The sequence below is a fragment of the Sceloporus occidentalis genome, unplaced genomic scaffold, assembly GCF_023333645.1.
Source record: "Sceloporus occidentalis isolate IW3139 unplaced genomic scaffold, rSceOcc1.0.p SCAF_3, whole genome shotgun sequence".
In the NCBI taxonomy this organism is placed as follows: domain Eukaryota; kingdom Metazoa; phylum Chordata; class Lepidosauria; order Squamata; family Phrynosomatidae; genus Sceloporus; species Sceloporus occidentalis.
The window spans coordinates 206,797,692-206,824,205 of record NW_028316983.1 but is presented as its reverse complement, the minus strand read 5'-3'; the positions used below and the strand labels follow the sequence as shown (position 1 = coordinate 206,824,205).

The 26,514-nt window shown below is 41.3% G+C and overlaps 1 protein-coding gene across 8 annotated transcripts in view; it reads left to right on the top strand.

Moving 5' to 3' along the window:
• Window positions 1-26,514, top strand: part of NCOA2 (nuclear receptor coactivator 2) — a 196,237-nt gene that overhangs the window by 109,638 nt on the left and 60,085 nt on the right. For all 8 annotated transcript variants that reach the window (XM_089517437.1, XM_089517435.1, XM_089517431.1 and 5 more), the window contains one exon: window positions 5,166-5,338. In XM_089517437.1, coding sequence (XP_089373563.1) covers window positions 5,166-5,338 — 173 coding nt within the window. The remainder of the gene's footprint in view (window positions 1-5,165; window positions 5,339-26,514) is intronic.

Below are 26,514 nucleotides of genomic sequence, written 5' to 3'. Positions count from 1 at the left end.
ATGATGATGATGATGCTTTGGTGGAAGCTCCGCCCCTTAGGGTGGAAGCTCCACCCCTGGCATGTGGCTCCGCCCCTGGAGAGTGGAAGCTCCACCCCCAGCATGCGGCTCCGCCCCTGGAGGGTGGAAGCTCCACCCCTGGCATGTGGCTCCGCCCCTGGAGGGTGGAAGCCCCACCCCCGGCATGCGGCTCCACCCCCGGAGGGTGAAGCTCCACCCCCCAGCTTCGGCCCCCCAGTTGTCTGAGGGACAGCAACCTGGCCCCCGGCTCAAAAAGGTTGCCTACCCCTGATGTAATGTGTTCCCTTGCTGGTTATATAGCATCCCTACTTTGGTTTACAATTCCTTTTGATTTTTTAGATTTCGTTTTATTCTTTTATTTCTCTACACTGATTATTATAGTAGTTACCTTTCATCCAGTACACAAGTCATGGAACAATTGAATTCAAGATTTAGACCCTGTCCCTTTCTTCTTTTGCTTCTCACCTGTACTTAACTGTTTGAAGAGATTAATCTGTCATCCTGCAAGGTTCTCTTTCTTTTTTGCTAGAGATAGTATTTTAAGTTTATTTTAATTTTATTTTAACTTCTCCCCATTCTTCACTCACAGTGTCTTTGGCTTCAGTCCAGAGTTTTCTGGTTCCTGATCAGTTAGGCTAAATCAGAGTAAATTTATTTTTCACATACTCTTTTAATTCCACAGGGATGTTCTTCAGGTCATATTTTGGCATGTTGATTGATTTCTGTTCATCTTTAGCTTTACTGGTTTTTTTAATATTAGCCATCCATTATTTGTGACACAGTTGGCTCCTGGTCTTGTTTTTGTAGAGAGAATAGAGTGGTATCATCTTCTGGTACCAGTTATGTAATCTGTTTGATTTCTAGAGTGGTCATCAGGTGATGTCCATATATACAGTTGTCACTTTGGTTCCCTGAACAATCTCTTCACATTCTTTTTTTTTAAAAAAGAACTATTGATGTCACAACACTCAGTAAGTTTGCTCTGTGTTTTGATCCTAGGCCAAATTCTCTTGCAGTGTTTGGTTCTCCCCTGTTTCCTACATTTGCATTCCAATCACTTATGAACATGTCCTGTTTGGATATGTGATCAATTTCCTCCTGGACAGAATCTTTCAATGTCATCTTCTTCTGCCTCTGTTGTTGGAGCATAAACTTGGATTATGCTTATACTGATGGATATTCCATGGAATCCTATATTATTCAGTTATATTTTACACTACAGTGGAACCTCGCCATACGCGGGGGATCCGTTCCGGATCCCGCCGCATATGGCGATTTCCGCCTATGCTCGAGCCCCATTGTAAACAATGGGGCTCGTGCACGGTGGTGTGGAGGTGCGCGGGGCGCAACGGGCGCGCGCGGGGCACAACGGGCGCACGCGCCCATTCAACTGAATGGGACGCGCCACCCCTTCCACCCCGCGCACACTGCGGCTTAAGCGCGTATGCTCAAGGCCGCGTATGGCGCGCCCGCCTATGGCAAGGTTCCACTGTATATCCCCTGACTGCCGATGCTGCACCTCTCCTGTCTATTACTCACTATGACACCATGTTCATTCTTAGATTTTAATTTTCTGAGTAGAACACTGTAATTATTTGACTTACAATGCCCCATCCTGATGTTAGCTCACTCACCCCAAGTATTGAAACATTTATACATTCCATTCCTTGTTTTAAAGTGTCTTAGCTTCCTGCTTGTGCAGCTTGAGACTTTTCCTTTCACCCCTGAGTATGTCAGCAGCTGAACATCCTTTGGGCTTGACTTCAGTGGCATCGTTAGCTACAGTAGTACTTGTCCTTGTCCTTTGCTCTTCCCCAATGGCTGCTTGAGTGCCTTGCAACCTAGGAATCTCTTCTTCTGACACTGGCTCCTGCATCATATTAATGGCTGTTGACCGCAAATGTTTCTTTCTTTCCTGGAATCTCACTACAGACAGGCAACCAATAACTGATGGTCCAGTTATTGGACCACCCCATTAAGTAGCACTGATTTAGAGGGCTTGCTAATCTCATTCTTAAAAATTAGGCTGCATCTGCACTGCAGAAATAATTTGTTTGATGACACTTTAACTGCCACGGCTCAATGCTATCTGTAGTTTTGTGAGATATTTTGCCTTCTCTGTCAAAGAGCTCCAGTGCCACAACAAAGTGGAAATCTCACAGTTCCATAGCATTGAGCCATATCTGTTAAAACACTGTCTAACTGCTTTATTTCTGCAGCGCAGCCTTGTCTAGACAATTGGTAGAATGTACACAAGTGCAACCAGTAAAATATATGGTTGTCTCCTATATCAATAGTGGAAAGTAGAATTAACTGGAATAACCCTCTTTCACACAGAGTGGATTCAGGAGAGTGTTGTTGTTGTTGTTGTTGTTGTTGTTGTTTTTAACACTCTTAGCCAAGAAAATAGCACTCTATATAGTGATCTGGTGGCTTGGATAGGTCTCTAAAACAAAGAAAGAGTGTGTGTTTCCACAAAAGTCAGATAACACTTTATCAGGGTGACTAGATGTCCTCACAAAGGAGGACAAGGCACTGTAAAATATAGGTCATTCAAGAGAAATGTAGGAGATTCCAAAATAAAATCTAAAAACACAAAGATAAATGTAAATTCATGCTTCTTAATCATGCTCAAGATGGAGGACATTTTGAAATTCCTCCTGGACAGATGGTTAAAATGGAGGGCATGTCCTGAAAAAGGAGGATGTTTGGTCACCCTGCACTTGTTTGAAAAATAAAATCTATGATGGGGTGGATAGTATTTGGCCTTCCAAATGTTTTGACCTTTTCCTTCCTATCAGCCCTTGCTGGCATGGCCAATGATAGAGTAGCAGTGGTTGGCAAAATCAATCAACCAATCAGTCTGGAAGGCCAGCTTCCCCTCTCCTTGATGAATTGTCCCTTCTTATGTAATATTCTCTCTTGAGAACTACAAATCCCAGAGTTCCTGTAGATTTTGCTGACATTTCCTGTTCACAGAGCAACCAGGATGTGGGCTGGAAACAAGAGGAAGAAACATTTGAATCTCAAGGGTGCATGAGCTAAAAAAGTATTTGTCAGTTGCATGTAATTTCTGTTCATGCCATTCATGTAATTATGTGTGCCTATAAATAGAGAGAAGGCAACTAGAAGTGTACAGAGATATAAATAAAGGAAACTAAAAGACATCTATCAGTCTTCCAAAACATACATGGGATTATGAAGTTACCATACAAATATGTACCTATATATTTTGGGTCCAGGCTGTCTGAAAAGCCATGTTGCTTCTTATAAGCAATCCCTAGACTTTGAGACCTATGGAAGAGATCAATCTCTTGGGCTCAAAGAACTGTTTGGCCCAAATGTAGCAGAGGGCTTTCTTGGTGCCTGTTCCCATATTACAGAACACCCTTCAATGTGAATTTTGGCACGGTACAGACCTCCCAAAAAGGGAGGCCTGCAGGTGCCTTCCCCCCCCCTGCAAGGAAGCTGCAGCCACCAAATTGTGGGGCTTCCCTGTGGAGAAAAAAGAACCCACGAAAAGCAGGTTCTTTTTGCACCCTCATTGTGACACCCGAGTGAGCCAGTGGCGCACTTGTGATGTCACAAGTGTGGCGCGACATACGGACACTATGCGTCGTCATGTAATAATGGTGGCACCTGTATACACGGGGTGCCACCATTGTTATGGTGCCACACCATACTAGGGTTAGGGACCTGCACCTGTATACATGGGGCGCCACCATTGTTACGGCACCGCACTATACTAGGGTTAGGGATGTGCGGTTGCCGCTCACTCCCTTAACCCTAGTACGCCGCCAGCATGGCACATTTGGTGCATTTGTACCACTCCTTAGTTAGCCATTTGGTTGTTCTTCGGCTGGCAAGAAAGGCTTTGTATTCAGGCATGCCTTCAGCAATTGACATCCTATGCAGAAATTTTAGGATAGATGTGCTGAACTTTAACAATATTTGAGTATTTATTTATTTATTTACATGTATTTGGAGTATTTATACCTGCTTTTCAGGCACAGAGCCTCTCAGAGCCGCTTATAAATTGCTAATTTGACAGGTTTACAATCTAAACATGACAGGACACACAAGGAAAAGGAAATGGCAGTGGGGAAGAGGAGTAAGTGCAGTAGCAATTGGGCTTTCCCATGAATGTGTGTTCTCTATTGGAAACACATGATCCATCAATTTGTGTTCTCTGTTGGGTTTTTATTAACCAAAAACTTGGAACTTTTACACGTACTGTAATTGGAAGGGAGCTTTTTCCTTTCAACAAGACAACTAGAAGATTGATAATTAAAGGTAGAAGGGGAAAAGAGAGGAGGGAAGAGTTCTTAAATAAGATTCTGCTCCCAGCAAAGTTTCATGCCCTGGACTTGTGCTAGTGACCAAGACCTGCTGCTTCTCTGTGCTCTAATACGTGGTCCTCATTCTGGCATAGGATTTGAAATCTACTTTGGTCTCTTGTATACTAGTACCCTGAGAGAAAGATAAGAGACTAAAAGAATGACGAATAAATTATTTGTCACATTCTAAACTGTAGATGGAGCTATGTTGAAAATGTTGGAATGGAGAATGGGAGACTGACACAGAGATGACACAAATTGAAAAATTACTGAGTCTAATAGTATCCATCCAAAAGTTCCTAAAATTTGAAAAATGCTGATGTTCTAATAAAAGAATGTATTATACATATTTTATACAGTGAGCTCTCTATTCCAATGGACTAGCCGTCTGCAGATTCCCCTGCCCCATGTTAGGAAATGGTGGTGTGCTTGGGCTTGAGCTCCCACAGTTTTTCTCATTCACAGAGGGGCTTTGAGCCAAACCCCATAGACGGGAAGGGCTTTCTATAGCTATTATTAAAATGGTTTTAATTGGTATTGTAATACTAAAGGTAATGCCAAGTTGTGTCTGACTGTAGGGTAGGAGATGGTGATCATCTCTGTTACTAAGCCAAAGGCCCAGCATTGTCAAGGACAACACTGTATTGTGTTTAATTAGAAGTTTAATAAAGTCTACTGGAAGATGGCTTGCAGCATCACCTTGGGAGAAAGGCAGAATATAAAGTAAATAAATATACAAGCAAGCAAATTATAATTTCCATTTTGACTGTTAGTCTGTAAAATTTTCATTTTTTTAATTTCTTGCAGTCCTAAAAGAAGCACTGAAAAACGTAATCGTGAACAAGAGAATAAATACATAGAAGAGCTTGCTGAGCTGATTTTTGCTAATTTTAATGACATTGACAACTTTAACTTCAAACCTGACAAATGTGCAATTTTGAAAGAAACTGTGAAGCAGATTCGTCAAATAAAAGAACAAGGTAAAGAAAATGCTTTTAAAAAATTCTCTCCTATTATCCCTGCCACCATTTCAAATGAACTTGAGATGGCAGCTTCAATCATTTTGGTGTTTCGTACTTGAAATTGTTGACAGTATAATTTGCTTAAAACATAGGATTTTTAATTTTTAGCGTACTGTGTCAGAAATGTTGATCAAAAATAATAAAATGTTTGCAAAGGAAGGGTGACAGTATATATATATATTCAATTAAATGGAATCAAAGTTCCAAATAATATTAGAACATGGGTAAGCAACTTTGAATGAGAGCCAAATCTTCATACTCAGCACCTGCAGGCCATACCAGGCCTCCCCCCCAAAAAATGAAAACCTGGAAGTGACAGTTGGGAGGAGTGGGGCTTGGAGATTTAACTTTTACCTGCCAACGCCTAAGAATGGGGAGAAAACCTTTCATGTTTTCTTTAAAATGTGTCTTGGAGGGCACACAAATGAATACTGGTTGAGCCTCCCTTATCCAAAATGCTTGGGACCAAAAGTATTTTCGATTTTAGATTCTGGAATACTTGTATTTGCATATACCTGTACATACACAGTGAGATATCTTGACAGTGAAACCCAAGTCTAAACACAGAATTCATATATGTTTCATACATACAGTGGACCCTTGTTATACGCTGGGGTTTGGTTCCAAGATCCCCCGTGTATAACAAAATCCTTGTATGCTCAAGTCCCATTAAGTATAATGACATAGCAAAATGGTGTCCCTTATAAAAATGGAAAATCAAGGTAAATTTATACTTTTTTTGGAATATTTTCAAACCGTGTATGCTTGAATCCGTGTATAAAAAATCTGTGTATAAGAAGGGCCGACTGTATACCCCTCATATACATAGCCCAAAGGATAAGAACCAGTGTGGTATACTGGTTTAAGAGTTTGACTTTGACTCTGGAAAGTAGGGTTCAATTCCCTGTTTGGCCATGAAACCCACTGGATGACCTTGAGCAAGTCACGTACTCTCAGCCTGATGATGGCAATGGCAAACTGCCTCTGAAGAAACATGCCAAGAAAACTCAATTATAGGTTTGTTTTAGGGTTGCCATAACTCAAAAATGACTTAAAGGCACACAACAACACATAGCCCAAAGCTAATTTTTTTGCAATATTTTAAAATTATTTTGTGCATGAAACTTAAGTTTATGTATAATCAGAAGGCAATGAAAAAAGTATTGGCTTTTGGAATGTTTCAGAATTCTAGATAAGGGAAACCCAACTTGTACAGGGAAAGATTAGAAATGTTGGCAGTTCATGTCTATTTACAATTCAGAATATAAATGTATAGATATTTAACTAAAATGTCCCTTAGTAGTACAGTTGGCCCTCAGTATCCACATCTGATCTGTTCCAGCCCCCCCCCCCCCGCACATACCAAAATATGCAGATGCTCAAGTCTCATTGTCCCCAGTGGCGGCATGTATAATCACACCATGGCCACACCACCATTAAGGACAAGAGGACTTCTTACTTGGTTCTCCGATGACAACTCGGAAGGCCACAGAATTCACTGTGTCAGAACAAAAAATGTGAACTCTCGGCCCACTATGGTTGCCAGGGAGATGCCCGCCGGGTTGCCTCCATGCCTACCTCTCCCACATTCTTGTCAGCCACTGGTCAGGGAAGCCATCAATCACCCAGTCCTTGGCTGGCCCAACTCCCCAGGTGATTGACGACTCCCTCCGACCAGTAGTTCACGAGAATATGGGAAAGGTGGGCGCAGAGGGAGCCCAGTAGGCATCTCCCTGGAAACTGTGGCAGGCCCAGAGGTCACCATTTTTGTTCTGGCAGAGTGAATTATGTGGCCTTGCGAGCCCTTGGCAGGGAGGCAAGTCAGAAGTCCTCTTGTCCCTAATCGTGGCACAGCTGCATAGCCATGCTGCCATTGGAACCAACGAGATCTTGCCATCTGCGGATGCTTGAATTCGCAGATGCCAAGTCTGTGGGTACCGAGGGCCAATTATACAGTAGGCCCTCCTTATCCACAGATTCTTTATCCACAAATGCATAGAATCATAGAATCGTACAGTTGGAAGAGACCACAAGGGCCATCCAGTCCAACTCCCTGCCATGCAGGAACAGTCAATCAAAGCATCCCCGACAGATGGCCATTCAGCCTCTGTTTAAAGACCTCCAAGGAAGGAGACTCCACTACACTCTGAGGGAGTGTATTCCACTGTCAGGAAGTTCCCCCTAATGTTGAGGTGGAATCTCTTCCTGTAGCTTGCATCCATTGTTCCTGGTCCTGTTCTCTGAAGCAGCAGAAAACAAGCTTGCTCCCTCCTCAATATGACATCCCTTCAAATATTTAAACAGGGCTATCATATCACCGCTTAACCTTCTCTTCTCCAGGCTAAACATACCCAGCCCCCTAAGGCGTTCCTCATAGGGCACGGTTTCCAGACCTTTCACCATTTTGGTTGCCCTCCTTTGGACAATCTCCAGTTTCTAAACATCCTTTTTGAATTGTAGTGCCCAGAACTGGACACAGTATTCCAGGAGGGGCCTGACCAAAGCAGAATAGTGTGGCACTATTACTTCCCTTGATCTATCCTTTGGGCTATGTATATGAGGGGTATACGTATGAAACATATATGAATTGCATTGGCCTTCTTAGCTGCCTCATCACACTGTTCACTCATGTTCAACTTGTGGTCTGCTTGGACTCCTAGATCCCTTTCACATGTAGTCTCCTTAAGCCAGGTGTCCCCCATCCTATATCTATGCATTTCGTTTTTCTGCCCTAAGTGCCCTACATTTTTCTGTGTTCAATATCATTTGGTTAGCTTTGGCCCAGCTTTCCAGTTTATTCAGGTCATTTTGAATTTTGGTCCTGTCCCCTGGGGTGTTAGCTACTCCTCCTAATTTGTTTTTTTTTTTTTTTTTTTTTTTTTTTTAAGAAATTTTATTGAAGATTGTAACATTTAAACAATTAACATACATTTAACATCCCATGACATATATAAAATAAACACCACACAGAATACCCATAACCTAAAAGGAAAAAAAGAAAGAAAGAAAAAAAAAAAAAAAAAAAACTATAGAAAGAAAAAAGAGGAGAGAAGAGAAAGAAAAAAAAAAAAAAAAAGAACTACCCTCCTATCACATCTCATTCATTCCTGACATTTAAAACATTACGTAATTAGACTACACATAATTAAGACAATCCTTCCAATCCCTGCATTTGAGTATCGTGATTAATAATTTCTTTTGTGATCCAAAATCTTCATAGTTCTATTTCATCGTTTTGCTACTTTATCTATAAAGTCTATTTCTAAAGTACTCTAAGTTCAGTTTTTATTATCTTAGCTATCTTGTCCGATATTGATATATACATCTTTAAATTCCATATAGTTATACCATTGTTATTGTATCTTAATCTATATCAGTTTTCAAGTTATTCTTTAAATCCTTCTATAAAGAGTTCTTTTCTCCCTTGTTGTAAAAAGATCATCACTTCTTTCCAGTCCTCATAGAATCTTTCTGTGTCTTCGTCGTTAAGTAGTCTTGTTAGTTTGTCCATCTCCGCTAATTCAAAAATTTTTACAATCCATTCTTCTAAAGTTGGTATATCTTGATCTTTCCAATTGCGTGCCAATATGATTCTTGCTGCAGTAATCAAATAAAAAATTATTTTACCATGTTTTTTTTCTACTGTTTTTTCCAAAATGTTTAACAGGTATAATTCAGGAACAAATTTGAGGTTTATTTTCAATATATTACAGATTGTTTTGTGAATTAACTGCCAATATTTTTTAATTTTGGAACAGGTCCACCAACTATGAAAAAAAGTGCCTTTATCTTTTTGACATTTCCAACAGCTATTATTCGATCCATATATTTTAGCCAGTTTTTCCGGTGTTATATACCATCTGTAGAACATCTTGTAGTAATTTTCTTTTAAGTTTTGACTTCTTGTATATTTTAATCTTCTGTTCCAGGTAAACTCCCATTGTTCCAAATCGATATTATGACCTATGTTTTGAGCCCATATTATCATATTACTTTTAATTGTTTCCTTTTCTAATTCAATCTTCAATAAAAATTTATATATCCTTGATAACAACCCTTTGTTTTTAGATTTTAAAATATTCTCAAGTTCCGAATCTTCTATAATTGTTGAATTGTTTTTTGTGTCCGCTTTAAATTTTTCTTTTAATTGTAATCTTAAGTACCAATGCACTTTATACTCTTGATTGTATAATTCTTCGTCCGTTTTAAATCTATAATTATTTAATTCTTTTGTTAATAAATCCCTATATCTTAACCAATTTTCTACTACCCCTTTTTCCCTCCAGAGAAACGCTTCTTGTGGTGAAGTATCCATTGTGATTTTCTCACCAAGTTTCTTTCTAACTTTTTTCCAAATCCATAACAATGGTTTCCTGATGCAATGGTTGTTAAATTCTCTATCAATTTCCGCTTTGTTATAATACAAATAAGCATGCCAACCAAAACTCAAGTTATCTCCTTCCAATTTTAGTAATTTTCGTTCTTTTAATTCTAGCCAATTTTTCACCCATGTTAGACAAGCAGCTTGGTAATAGACTTTTAGGTCAGGAACTGCCAAACCTCCTCTTTCTCTGGCATCTTGAAGAGTTTTCATTCTAACTCTGGGTTTTTTCCCTAACCAAATAAATTTCGTCAAATCCCTCTGCCAATTCTGGATTGATTTTTCTTTTATTATAATCGGTAATGTTTGGAATAGGAATAATATTTTTGGTAGAATATTCATTTTTATACATGCTATTCTTCCTAATAATGAAAGTTTTAAAGATTTCCAATTATCAATATCTTTTTTTATTTGTTTCCAAAGTTTGGAATAATTATTTTTAAACAGATCTATATTATTTATAGTAATTTCTATTCCCAGATATCTAACTTTTTTTGTTATATTATAACCAGAAATTTCCGTCATCTCTTTTTCTACAGTCTTATTTAAATTCTTCGTCAATATATTAGTCTTGCTTTTATTTATTTTGAGTCCAAATATCATTTCAAATTCTTTTAGTTCGTTTATTAGAGGCCTAATGCTTGTTGCAGGATTTTCCAAAAAGATAGCTAAATCGTCTGCAAAGGCCGATGATTTAAACTCAATCCCTTTACTATTGACTCCTCTGATTTCCTTATTCTGATCTAATTTTCTAATTAATATTTCCATGACCATAATGAATAGTAAAGGAGATAGGGGACATCCCTGTCTTGTGCCTTGTTTGATTTTTACTACTTTAGTTTTTTCTCTGTTTATAATCAAGTAAGCTTCTTGTTCTTTATAAATTGCCTTTATCCAATTCAAAAATTTGTTTTGGATTCCTACCTTTTTTAAAATTTCGAATATTATATTCCAATTGACTTTGTCAAATGCTTTTTCCATATCAATTAGAATAATAGCCAATTCTCTGTCTTTTTTGTCTTTAAATAGTTCGATAATATCTACCATAGTTCTTATATTTTTCTTCAAATATCTTTGGGGCAGAAATCCATTTTGCTCCTCTCCAATCCATTCTTTAATAACTTGCTTTAGTCTGTTTGCTAAAATGGCCGTAAAAATTTTGTAATCAGTGTTTAATAAAGAAATTGGTCTGTAATTTTTAATTTCTTGTGGGTCTTTTCCAGGTTTTAGAATTAAAGTAATATTGGCTTCTTTCCAGGTATTTGGGAATTTATTGACTGAGATATTATTTAACATCTTCTGTAAGGGGGTAACTAATTGATCTGCTAACTTTTTATAGTATAATGTTGTGAAGCCATCGGGGCCTGGGGCTTTCCCTGTTTTTAAATCTTTTATCACTTGATAGATTTCCTCTTTAGTTATTGGTTTCTCCAAATTATCAATTTGTTGTTCTGTTATTAATGGTACAGATATATTATCTAAATATGTTCTAATTTGTTGTGTATCTATATTCTGTTCATCATATAATTTTTTGTAATAATTGTGGAATATATCCATAATTTTTTCTTGATCGGTCACCTCTTCTTCTCCTAGTTTAATTTTTGTTATATAATTTTTCTCCTTTTCTTTTTTTAGTCTATATGCTAACCATCTACCCGATTTATTTGCATTTTCAAAGTAGTATTGTTTTGAGAATTTCATTTTTTTTCCCACTTCCTCAATTAAACACATTGATATTTGATTCTGAAGTATTTTAATTTCATTCTCTATTTCTCTGTCACCTGGGTTATCTTTAAGATCTTCCTCTTTCTTTTTAATTTCCGCACTGATTTTATTAATTTTTTGGTCCCTTTTCTTCCTTTTCCATGTGTGTTCCTGTATAAAAAAACCCCTCATGACCGATTTACCTGCATCCCAAACAATGTCTTCTTCCGTTCCTTTTCCAGAGTTATCTCTAAAGTAATTTTCTAGAGTTTTTCTAGCTAATTCCAACGTATCGGGTTTTTTTAATAGATTATCGTCTAATCTCCATGAAAAGGTTCTCCCTCTAGTTTTGATTTCCATCACTATTGGATTATGATCAGACATAATTCTCGCCAATGTTTCAATACTTTCAATATTTTTCACCCAATTTTTAGTTATAAAAAACATATCCAGTCTAGAGAATGAATTATGTCTGTGTGAATAAAATGTAAATTCTTTTTTATCACCATATTTATATCTCCATGCCTCGATTAGACCTAGATTTTCAATCAATTTATTAAATTTATTGGGGAGTTTACCTTGGACATTTTTTATTGTTTTTTTGGATTTTCTATCTAAAATTGGGTTCATAACTCCGTTCCAATCCCCCATCATGATAATATCTTCATAATTTAAATCTAATATTTCATTCATGAGTTTTTGGTAGAATTCATTTTTTTTATTCAATGGGCCATAAACTCCAATTATCAATATTTTTTGGTTATCTATTCTCACTTCTATTCCAACATAATTGCCTTCATTGTCATTTATGATTTCTACAGATGGTATATTTGATTTTACATACATTACCACCCCCTTTTTCTTTGATTCATTAGCCGAAACGTATTCTTTCCCCAGGCTCCTATTTTTCAACAGATGTGTTTCAGATTTTCTGATATGAGATTCCTGGAGGCATATTATATCCCAATTTTTCTTTTTTAGGAATTGAAAGGTTTTTTTACGCTTTTTAGAGAGGTTCAATCCCTTGATGTTCCATGATAGTATTTTAAAATTCATTTTATCCCTCCAGGAATCCGCTTATCTATAATACTTATCTTAAGTCTCGTTTGGTACTTCTCCTTCCTCTTCGCTCTCCTCAGGTGTTCCTGAATTGTCTTTCTGGTCTTTTAGATTGTCTTTTTCTTCTTCTTCTTCTGAATGTTGGCTCAGGATGTCCGTTTCCTCCGGTGTTTGATTCTTCTTCAAAACTCTTAAAAATTCTCTAGCTTTGCTCAATGTATTAATTCTCAGTCTCTTTTTCTTGTAGGTGAATGATACCCCTTCAGGTATTTCCCATCTGTAGGGGATATTATGTCGCTTTAGGGATGCTGTTAGTAATTTGTAGTCCGCTCTCCTTCTCAATATTCTCGCGGGAATATCTTTCAAAATCATCAGTTCCTCTTTATCTACAACAAGTCTTTTTTCGTAGCTTTTTTCTAAAATCAATTCTTTAGTTCTTGTCCTTATAAAATAAATTGAAATGTCTCTAGGTAAGTTTCTTTCTCTCGCGGTCCTTGAGTTAATCCTGAATGCCTTGTCCACGTCTTTAATTAAGTCCGAACATGGGATTCCCACAAAATCAGCCAAAATTGGAACTATATATTCGTAAAGATTTTCGTTTTGTAATTCTCTTAGGCCTCTGATCTTTAGACAACGTTCTCTAGTTTTCAAATCAGCAATAGCTTTTAAGTCTTTTTCTTTTTCTTGTTCTAATGACAATTGTAGTGTTTTGTCTTCCAACTCCTTTGTTCTAACTTCCAATATCTCCACCTTGGTATCTGTTGTCTTCAAGTCCTTTGTCACTTTTTCAATAGATTGTTTTAGACCCTTGATCTCTGTCTTGAATTCTCGTTTTAAATCAGTCTTCATATCCCTCATTTCCTGTCTCATGTTTTGCATTTCCAGGCCCAGTTTTTTGATTTCCTCCAGGATTGTTGATTGTTCAGTTTGTTTAGTGTTAAGTTCCAATGAAGGTCTTCTGTTCTGAATACTGGTCTGTGAAGTAGTAAACTTCCTAAGTGACATTGCCATCTTCTCTTCTTTGTGTTTTGCTTTATGTTATTATGTAATTTATGCTTGTTTTTTCCTCTGAGATAGTTTCAACACAATCACTATTTTGTTGTTATTTTGTCTCTTTGAGGTATTGTTTTATTCACATACGCTTCTTTCTTTTCCTTCTAATATTATTTTTGTAATGTTTTCCCTTGTTGAATTAGCACCTTCTTACCACCAGATGTCCTAGTTTGCCCAGTTAACAAAATCTATTTTTAAATGTTCTTCTTTTCCACCAGATGTCGCTGTGATCCCGGTTTCTGAATCAAGTCTTTTATTTATTTTAAGTGACCTTGGGTTCCGTAATGTTTTGGCTAGTTGCTTTTTCTTATCTTTAAAACTAAAAAGTTCACAGCAGTAGTCCAGCTTATAAGTTTTTATGTTGCTTTATGTTAAGTATTCTGGCCAGTTTTTGAAATTCAAGCCTTGAAAATATTCACATATAAATCCAAAGATCTGTCCCAAATAATTGTTACAGTTTAAATATAGCTATCAGTAAATATTAGTTTTCCCACTTAGATTTTAAAACACAATAGGCAAGAATTTCTTTATTTCATTTTCTTGACTTCACTTGGTGTTATTTAATCAGAGTTGAGCTACTCTTCTCCCTCCCCCTTTTTTTTTTTTTCTTCTCTCTCACTGTCCTTCTTTTGAAGTTGATAGTTTTAAGCTTTGTTATTATTTTTATAGATATATATATATATATTTATTTTAAGAGAGGGAAAACCAATTATACAGTTTCTTCCCTTTCCACAGAGTATGTTTGCTCTCCTCTCTTTACTTTAGCTGCTTATACAAGATATAGGAAAGAGTTCTTGTTATTAAGTTTCATTTAGTTAATATTGTTGCAACTTGTTTCCTTCTCTGCACTTCACCGCTCTTAGTTCTTAGAGTACTTAGTTCTCAAGATACAATGTACTTTGTTTTAGTAGCTTATTCTGTTGGACTTTCTTTGATTTACCCCTGGATGCAAGGATTTTTTTTGTTTGTTTGTTTGTTAGCTTACACAGTCTGTTGTAAAGTTGGTGGTGGTTTTTCGCCGGTCGCTTTACACGGCTTCCATCCGCGCGGTTCCTTTTGACTCTGTCTCCTTCTCCTTCCCCTCGCCGCGGCGAGACGGGTACCTCCGTCTCCGTCTCCACACCGCCGATTTGGGGGGGTTTCAGGAGCTCTCCGTGAGCCAGGTTACCCCTCCTTTTCAAAGGATAGGGAATCCCCCTAATTTTCTTGTGGATTTTTAAGTTTTTAGAACGTCAGATTTAGGGGGAAGCCCCGCGCGGAGATCTCGCCTTTGGGAGTCTCCTAAAGGCGATCCGCCATTGCCACCGTCCCAACCCGGAAGAATCCATGATAGTATGGATTAGGAGTAGTATACTCCTCCTAATTTGGTGTCGTCTGCAAATTTGATGAGTATGCCCCTAATTCTGTCATCCAAGTCATTGATAAAGATGTTGAATAGCACTGGGCCCAGGACAGAGCCCTGTAGGACCCCACTGGTCACTTCTCTCCAGGATGAAAAGGAGCCATTGCTGAACACCCTTTGGGTTTGGCCAGTCAACCAATTACAAATCCATGTAACAGTTACATTATCTAGCCCACATTTTACAAGCTTGTTTGCAAGAATGTCATGGGGAACCTTGTCAAAGGCCTTACTGAAATCAAGATAATTGATTGCTGCAGCAGAAAGGCGGAGTATAAGAATAAAGTTTATTTATTTATTTAAGATATTCTATATCCACAGCATTCCCTTCATCTACCAAGCTGGTAATTTTATCAAAAAAAGAGATCAGATTTGTGTGGCATGACTTGTTTCTCTGATACCCATGTTGACTTTTTGTGATTATAGCATTGCCTTCTAGATGTTCACAAACTCTATTTAATGATCTTGGGACAATGTTTGCCCCCCTCCATTCTGCTGAAACTTCTCCTGTTCTCCAGGAGTTCTCAAAGATTATTTCCAATGGCTCTGAGATTGCATTTGCCAGTTCTTTTAATACTTTTAGTTGTCCTGGAGACTTATATTCATTTAGATTAACCAGGTATTCCTGTACTATATCTCTTTACTTATTCTGTGATGAAATTTCCCTATTCTGTACTTGGCTCCATTATCATTAGGTTGAGCATCCTTTGCCTTTTCTGAGAATACTGAGGCAAAGATGTTGAGTAATTCTGCCTTTTCTCTGTCCTCTGTTAGCATTTTGCTATACTCTCCACACAATGGCCCTACCATTTCCTTATTCTTCCATTTGCTGCGGACATATCCAAAAAAGTCCTTTTTGTTGTTCTTAACCTCTCTAGCAAGCCTGAGTTCATTCTGTGCTTTAGCTTTTCTGGCTTTACCCCTTCACTGGACTTTGACTCGGACCGTCTTTGACTTCTCTCTGGTTCTGATTTGGACTCAACGATGTCTCCGGCACTGTTTAAAAAATGCTACGTCAAGGATCCCCACTCCTCCTGCCTCCTATGCCTCGGGGACACCTATAACTTCAAGGCTTGCCCCCTGTGCAAGTCCCTGACCCTGCAGGCCAGGAAAAACCCTGATTCCCGCCTGATCACCGCCATCTACCAAGAGGTGCTCAAGCCTCAGCAGTCCACTCACCCTGCTTCGGCACTGGCGACTTCGGAGGCAACACCAGCGGCCACTGGTTCAGTGGCCCAGAGCTCCACAACTGAGCCAAGTGCCACTGTGACCCAGAGCTCCATGACCGAGCCTAGTGCCACTGCCAAGAAGGCCTCCGAGGGTCACGAGCCCAAGGGATCGAGCTCGAAGCCGAAGTCCTCAAAAAAGGATAAGGCTAAGTCCAAGGACTCGAGCTCGAAGAAGATCTCGGTTCAGGAGGCGAGCTCCCAAGAAGATTCCAGCTCTAAGTCCTCCAAGAAGAGACACAGGCCCTCCGACACGGGAGATGGCTCTCCCCTGGCATCAGCCAAGAAGTCCAAGCTTTCGGCTCTGAGTGAGGCTTCTGTGCAGCCGCCTTCTCACATGAAAGCTCACTCCAAGTCCTCCGATGGTTCATCCCATAAGAAGACTCATCGGGTTTCCTCAGACACTCCTCGACCTCCCAAGAAACTGGCATCTCCCTCGGTGCCGACTCGAGTCGAACCAGCTTCCTCCATCCTTGGCTCTCCCAGGACCGTCTTGGTACCAGCTTCGGTTCCGGCCTCTACCCTACCTGCAACACTGGCCTATCACCACTCTGATGATGATGACGGCTCCGCCTCTCGGTCACTTCATCGTTGCTCCCCGACGCCCGTTCCTCAGGTCCAGATACACCAAGCCCAGGTCCATCACCAGGACGATTTGGACTACTATCATGACAACAAGACGGAGAGATACTTTGTCGCTGTCAGCCGAGATGTGGCTCACAGCCGCTTAGCATCCAGGTTTGCTGTTCCACCACTGCCCCCAAGGTCTCCAAACCAAGACGATCCACTGGATCACCAGGGCGCAGAAACACTCCTCCACTGATGCGTGTGGCTACCACTCCACCAATGGGTAGGGCACCCGCTCTGACCTCTAGACCTCTTCCTCCCATACTGGCACCAGCTTGTCACTCGACAGCTCAAATAGCATTGACACCGACTCCGGTTCCGAGGCTGAAGGTTCTCATGTTTCTCAGGTGGATTTGTGTTTCTCTGACGAGGTGGCCCCTCAATCCCCTCAGGAACTCTACCAACCCGGTTCGTCATCACCAACCGATGATGTGCGCACCTTTTCAGACCATGTGATCAAGATGGCTAACACCTTGGAATTGCAGCTCTCTCATGTCAAGGATGAGGCCAAGGACACTATCGAGAGGAGAATCCATATCAAGGTACCAACACCTCCCTCCATTCCTCTCTTGCCATCCCTGGAGAACATTGCAAAGTGCTCATGGGATGCACCAGCTTCCTTGTCTGTGTCCTCATGGAAAATTGAGTCCTTATATAGGATCTCACCCTCTCAGTGCTCTTGGCTCTCTTCCCATCCTAAGCAAAATTTGGCGATCGTTGAGGGGTCACAACACTCGATGTTGATGTCGCCGGCCAACCATGAGGCCAAAAAAGTGGACAGCCTGGCCAAGAAGGCCTATTCTGCTTCGGTACTGGGCTTGAAGGTGGCAAAACAACGCTTGCATGAGCACCTACGTCCAGTGCCTAATGCAGAAAATATTGCCGATCATCCTGGATGTTCCTGAGGAGTCCCAGCGCATACTCACCGAAATTAGGGATGAAGCCCACTCCATTGGTGGATGGCTCATCACTTCTGCCCGCCACTCCACAGACTGTTCGGCAAGGTCTATGGCAGCTTCAGTTGCCCTTAGGAGGCATGCCTGGCTCCATGCGTCGGACCTGAATCCTAGTGCCAAATCAACCATTGAAGACATGACCTTTGACGATTCCGGCTTGTTCAATAAGGAGACGGATGAACGTCTCAATTACAAGTACTGGATGAAGGCAGCGGCTAGGAAGCACGGTATGTCCACTCCTTCCCAGACCCCCTTCAAGAAGTGCCACCGGCAATGGCAGGGCCAAGGCCAGCAGTCTTTCCAACCAGATCGCCCATACCAATAGCAGGAGCACCAGAGACAGCGCTACCCTTCCCAATCTTCCTCTTCTTCTGGCTGGCGCCAGGCCCCTCCTTGGTACCGAAAGAATCACCGTCAAGATACCGACCAGAGAAAGAAGAGGTCCTGAAGGGTTCCTGCGTGCTCCGTCCTCCCGCCCCCTCCTTCCTGGACAGACTGAGGCCGTTCTATGACACTTGGGCCTCGGTCACTTCCGACTCATGGGTCTTAGACATTGTCTGTAGGGGATACGCCCTTGAGTTCGAAGAGCTCCTTCCAACAGGAGCTGTTGTTTTCACCACCCCCTCAGACACCCTTCTCAACGAAGTAGGCACTGTTTTGCCTAAGGGCGCTATCTCGCCCATTGACTCTGATGAAGCCCCTTGATGTTTTTTCTCCATATATTTTACGGTGCCCAGATCAGATGGTGACATAAGGCCGATCCTAGACTTAAGGTCCCTTAATGCCTTCTTGTCATACCGTTGGTTCCGTATGGTAACCCTTGCTTCTATTCTACCATTATTACATCAAGGACTGTGGTTCGCGACCATTGACTTGAAGGACGCTTATTTTCACGTGGCGATTCGAGAAATTCACCGGAGGTTTCTGGCCTTCGCCGTTGGGCCCGACATGTACCACTACAATGTCCTTCTCTTCGGCCTCTCTACAGCTCCAAGGGTCTTCACCAAGGGCGTGGCTCCGGTCGTGACATACCTCCACCAGCATGGTTCCAGGGTCTTCCCCTACCTGGACGACTGGCTCCTCGCAGCCCCTTCCGTGGAAGAGCTCCAAAGAGATGTCAAGTTTACTTTGTCGCTCCTGTCGTCCCTCGGGCTGGTGGTCAGTCTGGAGAAGTTGCACCTTACTCCATCCAGACAGATCAAATTCATAGGCACCATCCTCGACTCCGAAGATTGTGTCGCCTATCTCCCTCGGGACCATTTCCTCGCTCTCTGCTGTTCCATCAGGAACTGCTTAGCACACAGACGAGTGAGGGCCAGGGATGTCCAGGTGGCCCTAGGACTTATGGCTTCAATGACGTTTGTGACCCCCATGGTCAAGGCTTCGTTTCCGACCCTTCCAGTCGTGGTTCCTGTCGGTGTTCAACGCCATGGAGGACCAGCCCTCCAAGTGGCTCACCATCCCGAGGCCCGTCGCCCTCTCCCTCCAGTGATGGCTCGACTCCCACAATGTCTACGTTGGCATGCCTTTTTCGTTGCCTCGGCCCGAGGTGACGCTAACCACGGACGCTTCCATGAAGGGTTGGGGTGCCCACTTGTCGGGACTCCTGGTCAGGGACAGGTGGTCCCCAGACGAACAATCTCTCCACATCAATGCCCTCGAGATGCTAGCGGTGGAGAAGGCCTTGAGAGTGTTTGAGACCAGCCTCTGAGACAAGGTAGTCCAGCTGTTGACAGACAACACCACTGTCACGTACTACCTAAAAAAGCAGGGGGGCACCAGATCTCGAACCTTACTGAACATCACGCTCCAAATCTGGGACTGGTGCATCCCAAGAAGGATTCTCCTCCAAGCAATCCACTTGCCAAGGGAGGAGAACGAGTTGGCCGACTGGCTCAGCAGGTCTTCCACTGTCTGCCACGAGTGGACGCTCCATCCCTAGATGGTCAGCAACCTCTTCAGTCGGTGGGGAACTCCCTGGATCAACCTCTTCGCGACCACTCGCAACAGCCACTGTCCCCAGTTCTGCTCTCAGACGCGCAACGAAAACTCCTTTGGAGATGCATTCAGCTTTGCTTGGTCAGGAGATATGCTCTACACCTTCCCTCTGTTCCCACTGATCACCAGGGTGGTGCCCAAGATGACAGCGGACTGCTCGAATGCCATCCTCATCATTCCTTGGTGGCCGAGGCAACCGTGGTTCCCGTCCCTTCTTCACCTCTCCAAGAGGGACTTCCTCTGGCTCGAGCTCTGTCACGACCTCCTCACTCTCCAGAACAGTCAGGTTCGGCACTTGGACATCGAGAACTTGCCGTTGGTGGCGTGGAGGCTCCGTCCCTAGCCTCACTACCTCCCTCGGTACGGACGGTGATTTTGGCCGCCCAGAAACCAGCTACCCAGAAATCCTACGCTTCCAAGTGGAAGAGGTTTCTTTTGTTCCTCTCTGAGAGAGGCCTTTCTCCAGCCCAGGTGACGACTCCGGTGGTGCTGGAGTTCCTGATGGTACTTTTGGATTCGGGGCTGTGCCTCACATCCATTAAGTGCTACCTTTCTGCCATCTGTTCCCATTTCCAGTTTGATGGCAAACCTTCTTTTTTAGGGACCATCTTGTGAAGAGTTTCCTGAAAGGTTGTTGCAACCTTCACCCTACAGTCTCGGTACCGGCACCAGCACCGGCTTGGAGCTTGGACGCTGTGCTGTCCACTTTTCAATCCAAGCCCTTTGAACCCATGGCCACAACGGACTTGAGACTATTGACTTGGAAGACTGTTTTCCTTTTGGCCATTACCTCTGCCCGCCATGCGGGCGAATTCTGTGCCCTGTGGAAGGACCAGGTCTTCCTTAGATTTCATAAGGATAAGGTTGTCCTCCACACCGACATTACCTTCCTGCCTAAGGTGGTGTCTGCCTTTCACATGTGTCAAGACATTGTTCTACCTACCCTGGCTTCAAACCCAACCACTGAGATCGAACGCAGTTTGCACACCTTGGACGTTCGGAGGGCTTTGGCCTTCTATTTGGACAGAACTGTGGGATCGAGCCATTCCGAGAGACTTTTCCAATGCTACTCGGAACCGAAAAAAGGGCTGCCTGTGACTGCGCAGAGGCTTTCCAAATGGGTGGCTGGTACCATCCACCTCTGCTATGAACTGCTGGGCAGACCTCTCCTGGCCAGAGTTCGGTCCCATGCAACTAGGGCAGTAGCAGCATCCTCCGCATTCTTCATTGGGGTCCCTTTGGAGGATGTCTGTAAAGCTGCTATTTGGTCCCAGCCCTTGACTTTCATTAAATATTACAGGCTGGACACCAGGGCCAGCCTTTGGAAGGGCAATGTTGGTTTCAGGGTTACATTGATTGCACTACATTCTATTTGTTACATGTTTGAAATGAATGTGCTGGTACTATATTCTACTGATTTACATTGCTGAAATAAATGTCTTTGGCCAAATTGGCTTGGTTTACATCATTCATATGGTTTACATAGGTCTGGCATGACCTAATGTATTGTTCTTTACTTATGTCCTCAAACACAGATTTAAGTACTGTTTATTGAAGTACTAAATAACGGGTTTCCTTAACCTAATGTGTTATTGATGTACCTTGTGTCTTGCACTTGTTGAGTGCTATTTATTGAGGTACCAAAGAATGACTGACACAGTTTTTGGTTCAAACAATTTATTGTGATTAATAAATACACTTTTATTTGAACCTTGCTTGGGTTTCATGACACTCCCTCTGCTGCTGACCTAAGCTTGTCAATCTCAACCCATTTGTGATTCGCAGAGACCACGAAGGAGGACAGGTTGCTTACCTGTAACAGTATTTCTTCGAGTGGTCATCTGTGAATACATACAAATCCCGCCCGTCCTCCCCTCAGTGTCCTGCTCTTCATTGGCTCATTCTTATGTCATTTGCGTGGCATCAATTGCGGAACTGTGGAAAGAGCAGGAATGCAAGGGGCTTATAAGGGAATGGGTGGAGCTACCGCCAAAAAGTTGCAAAGTTAACTTTACCCAGTGATTCTAGATGTTTTCCGAGCAGCACTGCGCAGGCGCAGTATAACCCATTTGTATGTATTCGCAGATGATCACTCGAAGAAATACTGTTACAGTTAAGCAACCTGCCCTTCTAGGTGTAATACTATTCTACTATTATGGTGTCTAGGATGGAAATTTTGTTAGAAGTAGTTGTCTAATCTAGTGTATTGCACCCATTAATTGTTATGTTGGGCATTTAGCATAGTTTGAAGAATACAGCATGATGTTGATTAAATATTTTGTTTTAATATAATGGCACTTCTCATATAACGGTTCCCTCTGAAAAAGGGAAGAATGAGAGACCTATTCCACAAGATCCGGAAAATCAAAGGAAATTTCACACAAAAGACCAGGACACTCTATGATAATAAAAATAACATAATTCAAGACCAAGAAGGAATAAAAAGACAGTGGATGCAGTACAGTCGCCCCTCCATTTTCACAGAGTTTGTATTCGCGTCCTTTGCCTGTTCGCGGGCAGCAGATGGAGGGAGACAAAATGGGGTGTGCACCACCATTCAAGCCAATGGGACTTGAATACCAGCTATTTTCTGTTTTTGCAAGGGAGGGGTTGTGGTCCAGAATGGAGGAGCTACTGTACACAGAAGAGTTAAATAAAAGAGATGATAAAATGAATGACATGTGGAATGAAGAGCCATATGAAGCTGAACCCCAAATTCTGAAAACTGAGGTGGAAGCTGCAATAAAGGAAATAGCAAAAAACAAATCACCAGGTACAGACGATATTCCAGTGAAACTGCTGCAGTCCACACTGACAGAGTCAACTACAGTGTTAACTTACATATGTCAACAGATATGGAAAACAAAATGATGGCCAACAGATTGGAAACAAGCAATATACATCCCCATCCACAAAAAAGGAGACACAAAAAACTGCAGCAACTATAGGACTATAGTACTCATCTCCAACACAAGCAAAATTATGCTCACAATTCTGCAACATAGACTCCAACAGTACATGGAGAGAGAAATCCCAGAGGTCCACGTGGGGTTCAGAAAAGGAAGAGGCTTTAGGGACCACATTGCAAACATACGATGGCTAAAGGAGCACAGGCGGGAATTCCAAAAGAAAATCAGCATGTGTTTCATAGACTATAGCAAAGCCTTTGATTGCATAGATCATGAAGGCTATCAAACGCTCTTAAAGACATGGGAGTGCTAACACATCTAATAGTCCTGATGAGGAATCTGGACTCAGGTCAAGAGGCTACTGTCAGAACAGAACACAGAGAAACAAAATGGTTCCCAATTGGCAAAGGGGTCAGACAGGGCTCATTTTATCACCCTACCTGTTCAACATATGTTTTAAAAAAGCAGGATTGTACATAGAAGAAGGAGCAGGAAGGGATATCAGGAGAAGGAATATCAACAATCTAAGATATACAGATGACAACATAATATTAGCAGAAAACCTCCCAGAACTACTATTAAGGAAGATCAAGGAAGAAAGTGCAAAAGCAGGCTTACTGTGAACATAAAGAGAGAAAAAAATAATGACCATGAAGGATGTAGCAATGATTCCCTCTAGGGGAATTTTTAATTAGCTCAGTTAACTATTAGGTTCTGCTACAAGAGAAAAGAGATCAAAGGAATAATGCAGAGGCAGAATTCTCTAAATGAAGTGTTTCTTTTATTAAGGGGGGAAATCACACAACAATCCACGTTCACTCACACATACATACAAGGACTAGGGAAATCAGGAGTTAGCTTTGGAATAGTTGGAGGCTAAACTAATGACGATACTTACACAAGACAAGGCTTGAGTCTGGGTCCAATTGTGATGGGGATGGTGTGGGATATGGCCATTCTGGTGAGCTGAGGTGAAACAGACGTATCAGGACTGATCAGAGTTCACAGTGACAGAGTGTTCCCGAGCCTTCCAACTAGCCTGCTAACAAAGGATTTTGGAGATCTTTTATAGACCAAAACTAGCCTGAAGGCAAAGGTGTTTGTCCTGCATCAAAGGAAATCAAATCTACATTGTAAAGGATTGCTTGGTCTGGCAATGCCCAGGGTGAGAATGGAGTTGTAAATCAGCCTTATTGGACTTGTCCGGCAGAACATCATGACTAAATCACCTATCTTCCTACTTCAGAGGTGTTAAAATTTCTCATTTGCAACTCCCAAACTATTCTGTTTAATGTGCTTATGGGGTAGTATGGACATGACCATTTGCCTCAGAGATCATGGCTGCCCAGAATGCAGAGTTCGTTTGGGGCCATAGGAAGAATGCACACACACCAAAATTCAGATGATTTCAGCTTTGGGTAACAAGAATCTACAACCTAGACAATGAAGAAATAGAAATAGTAAAAGAATTCACATACCTGGGTTCAAACATTGATAGAAACAGGGACTACAGCCAGTAAATCAGAAGAAGGTTAAGTATGGGGAGGGTGGCTATGAAAAAACTGGAAAATATGCTAAAATGCAAAGATATACATCTGAGCACAAAAGTTAGAATCATACAAGCCATTGTATTTCCTATTACCATGTATGAATGTGAGAGCTGGACAGTTAAGAAACAAGGTGGGAAGAAAATCAAATGCATTTCAGATGTGGTGCTAGAGAAGAGTGCTGAGGATCCTGTGTGGCCAAAAAGACAAACAAATGGGTTCTATAGTAGATCAAGCCAGAAATCTCCCTGGAAGCCAAGATGACAAATCTTAGGCTGTCATACTTCAGACACAACATGAGAAGACATGGCTCACTGGAAAAAACAGCGGAGGGAAAGGTGGAGGGAAGTAAAAAGAGAGGAAGGCCGCATGCTAGATGGATGAACTCTATTAAGGAGGTCACAGGTATGAATGTACAGGAACTAAGCAGAGTAGTGGAAGACAAGGGGTCTTGGAGATATCCACAGGGTTGCCATGAGTCATGATCGACTCGAGGCCAGTTTACAACAACAAAACCTTTGATATTGCAGCTGTAACTACAGCACCTAATTCTTGCCTGGAGTACAGTGGACTCTTGTTATACGCTGGGGTTTGGTTCCAAGAACCCCCGAGGATAAGAAAATCCGTGTATGCTCATGTCCCATTAAATATAATGACATAGCAAAATGGTGTCCCTTATAAAAAATGGAAAATCAAGATTTGATATTTGAAATTTATACCTTTTTTTGAACATTTTTAACCATGGATGCTTGAATCCATGTATAAAAAATCTGTGTATAAGAAGGGCCAACTGTATTGGCTTTGAGGTATCTACATTAATTTCCTCTTGATTTATACATTGAAATATGTATACATTGCGCTTTATGCTTCCTTTATTTGCCACTGTGGCTATCCTGACTTTGAAATGTCACACACTACATTGCTTTCCTGATAATTCAACAACTGCTGATGGGAATCATTGATCAGCATGTTAGACATGCAGCAGTGCGCTACCTGGTTATCAAGATGGTGATGAACAATCTAGCTCTTAATGCTCATATTACAGGTATGTACTTACAGTTTAAAAATTGTTTTTTGTATTGAGTACTGAATTCTTTTAACCATTGTGTTAATGATATATATGAATTTGATAAACATAAAGTGAACAGTAATTGCACAACTCTTATTTGTCCAAATGTGCACTTTCTTTCTGAGATACCTCACTTAGTTGTTCTTCCAGTACTACAGATGCTGAAGCGGGGTGGTTGTCAATTATCCATTCCTGCTGCATAGAACCTGTTTGAGAAAATGTTGGCTTTATATTGCAATATATATAAGGGTGCCACAGAGAAAACTAGAGGTTGCAATGCAGTAACATCACAAGATTCAAGCAACATTTTTCATTCAACGCAACCCACTCAGCATATTGCACATCAACCCATTGCATATCAATTTGCTTAATCAGTTCTTACAGGAGAATTTCCATGACACTCAAGAATGAACTACCTAATGGTTACCTCAGCCCATTTTTTGTTTTACTTGTGTCATATCATATGCCTTAATATTCTGTGTCCTGGCTGGGCCTTGGAAAAACAAGAAATTTCCATTAGTTATATGAAGTTTATGATGATGATCTAAGAAAGTAGTCAGGTGTCTTTGATGCTAATATAAACATTATAAACACATTTATTCTCCCTCCCCAAGAGCAACATAATGTGCAGAATGCTGGGTGTGCACGTTATCTGTGTTGTCACTAAATGAAAAGGTCAACCACACCAAACTCCACTCCCATAATTCTGAAATATATAATTGTATTAGTATCTTCTCTTAGGGGTATATTAATGCTGCTACTTGTGTAATGTAGGAAAGGTTTATGTCTTCTTTCAAAGGAAGAGACTGGAATTCAAAGAACCCAAAATGACTTAGCAGTACTGGACTTTCCTGGAACTAGACATGTGAGCCCTTCCTATTTAAAGACACCTAGTGACTTTCAGGAGCATAGGCTTGATCAAGCAGAATCCAGAGTGTGTTTGCTCTGAAATGAGTCCCATTGAATTCAATAGAGCTTACTCGCAAGCAAGGGTGCTTAGGATTGATTTGCTAAAATTTAATGCATAAAGTTATTCTCGTGTTACTAAGCCTACTGTTTCTAAGAGAGAATTTAGATCCACTTTATTATACTATACTTAATTAAATGCTCAGTGTGTCCCTATAAAAGTTATGCAAATTGTTTTCATGCATACAGAATCTTTAAGGATTTCAGTGATGGAACAAATGTGTAGCAATCTTTTAAAAA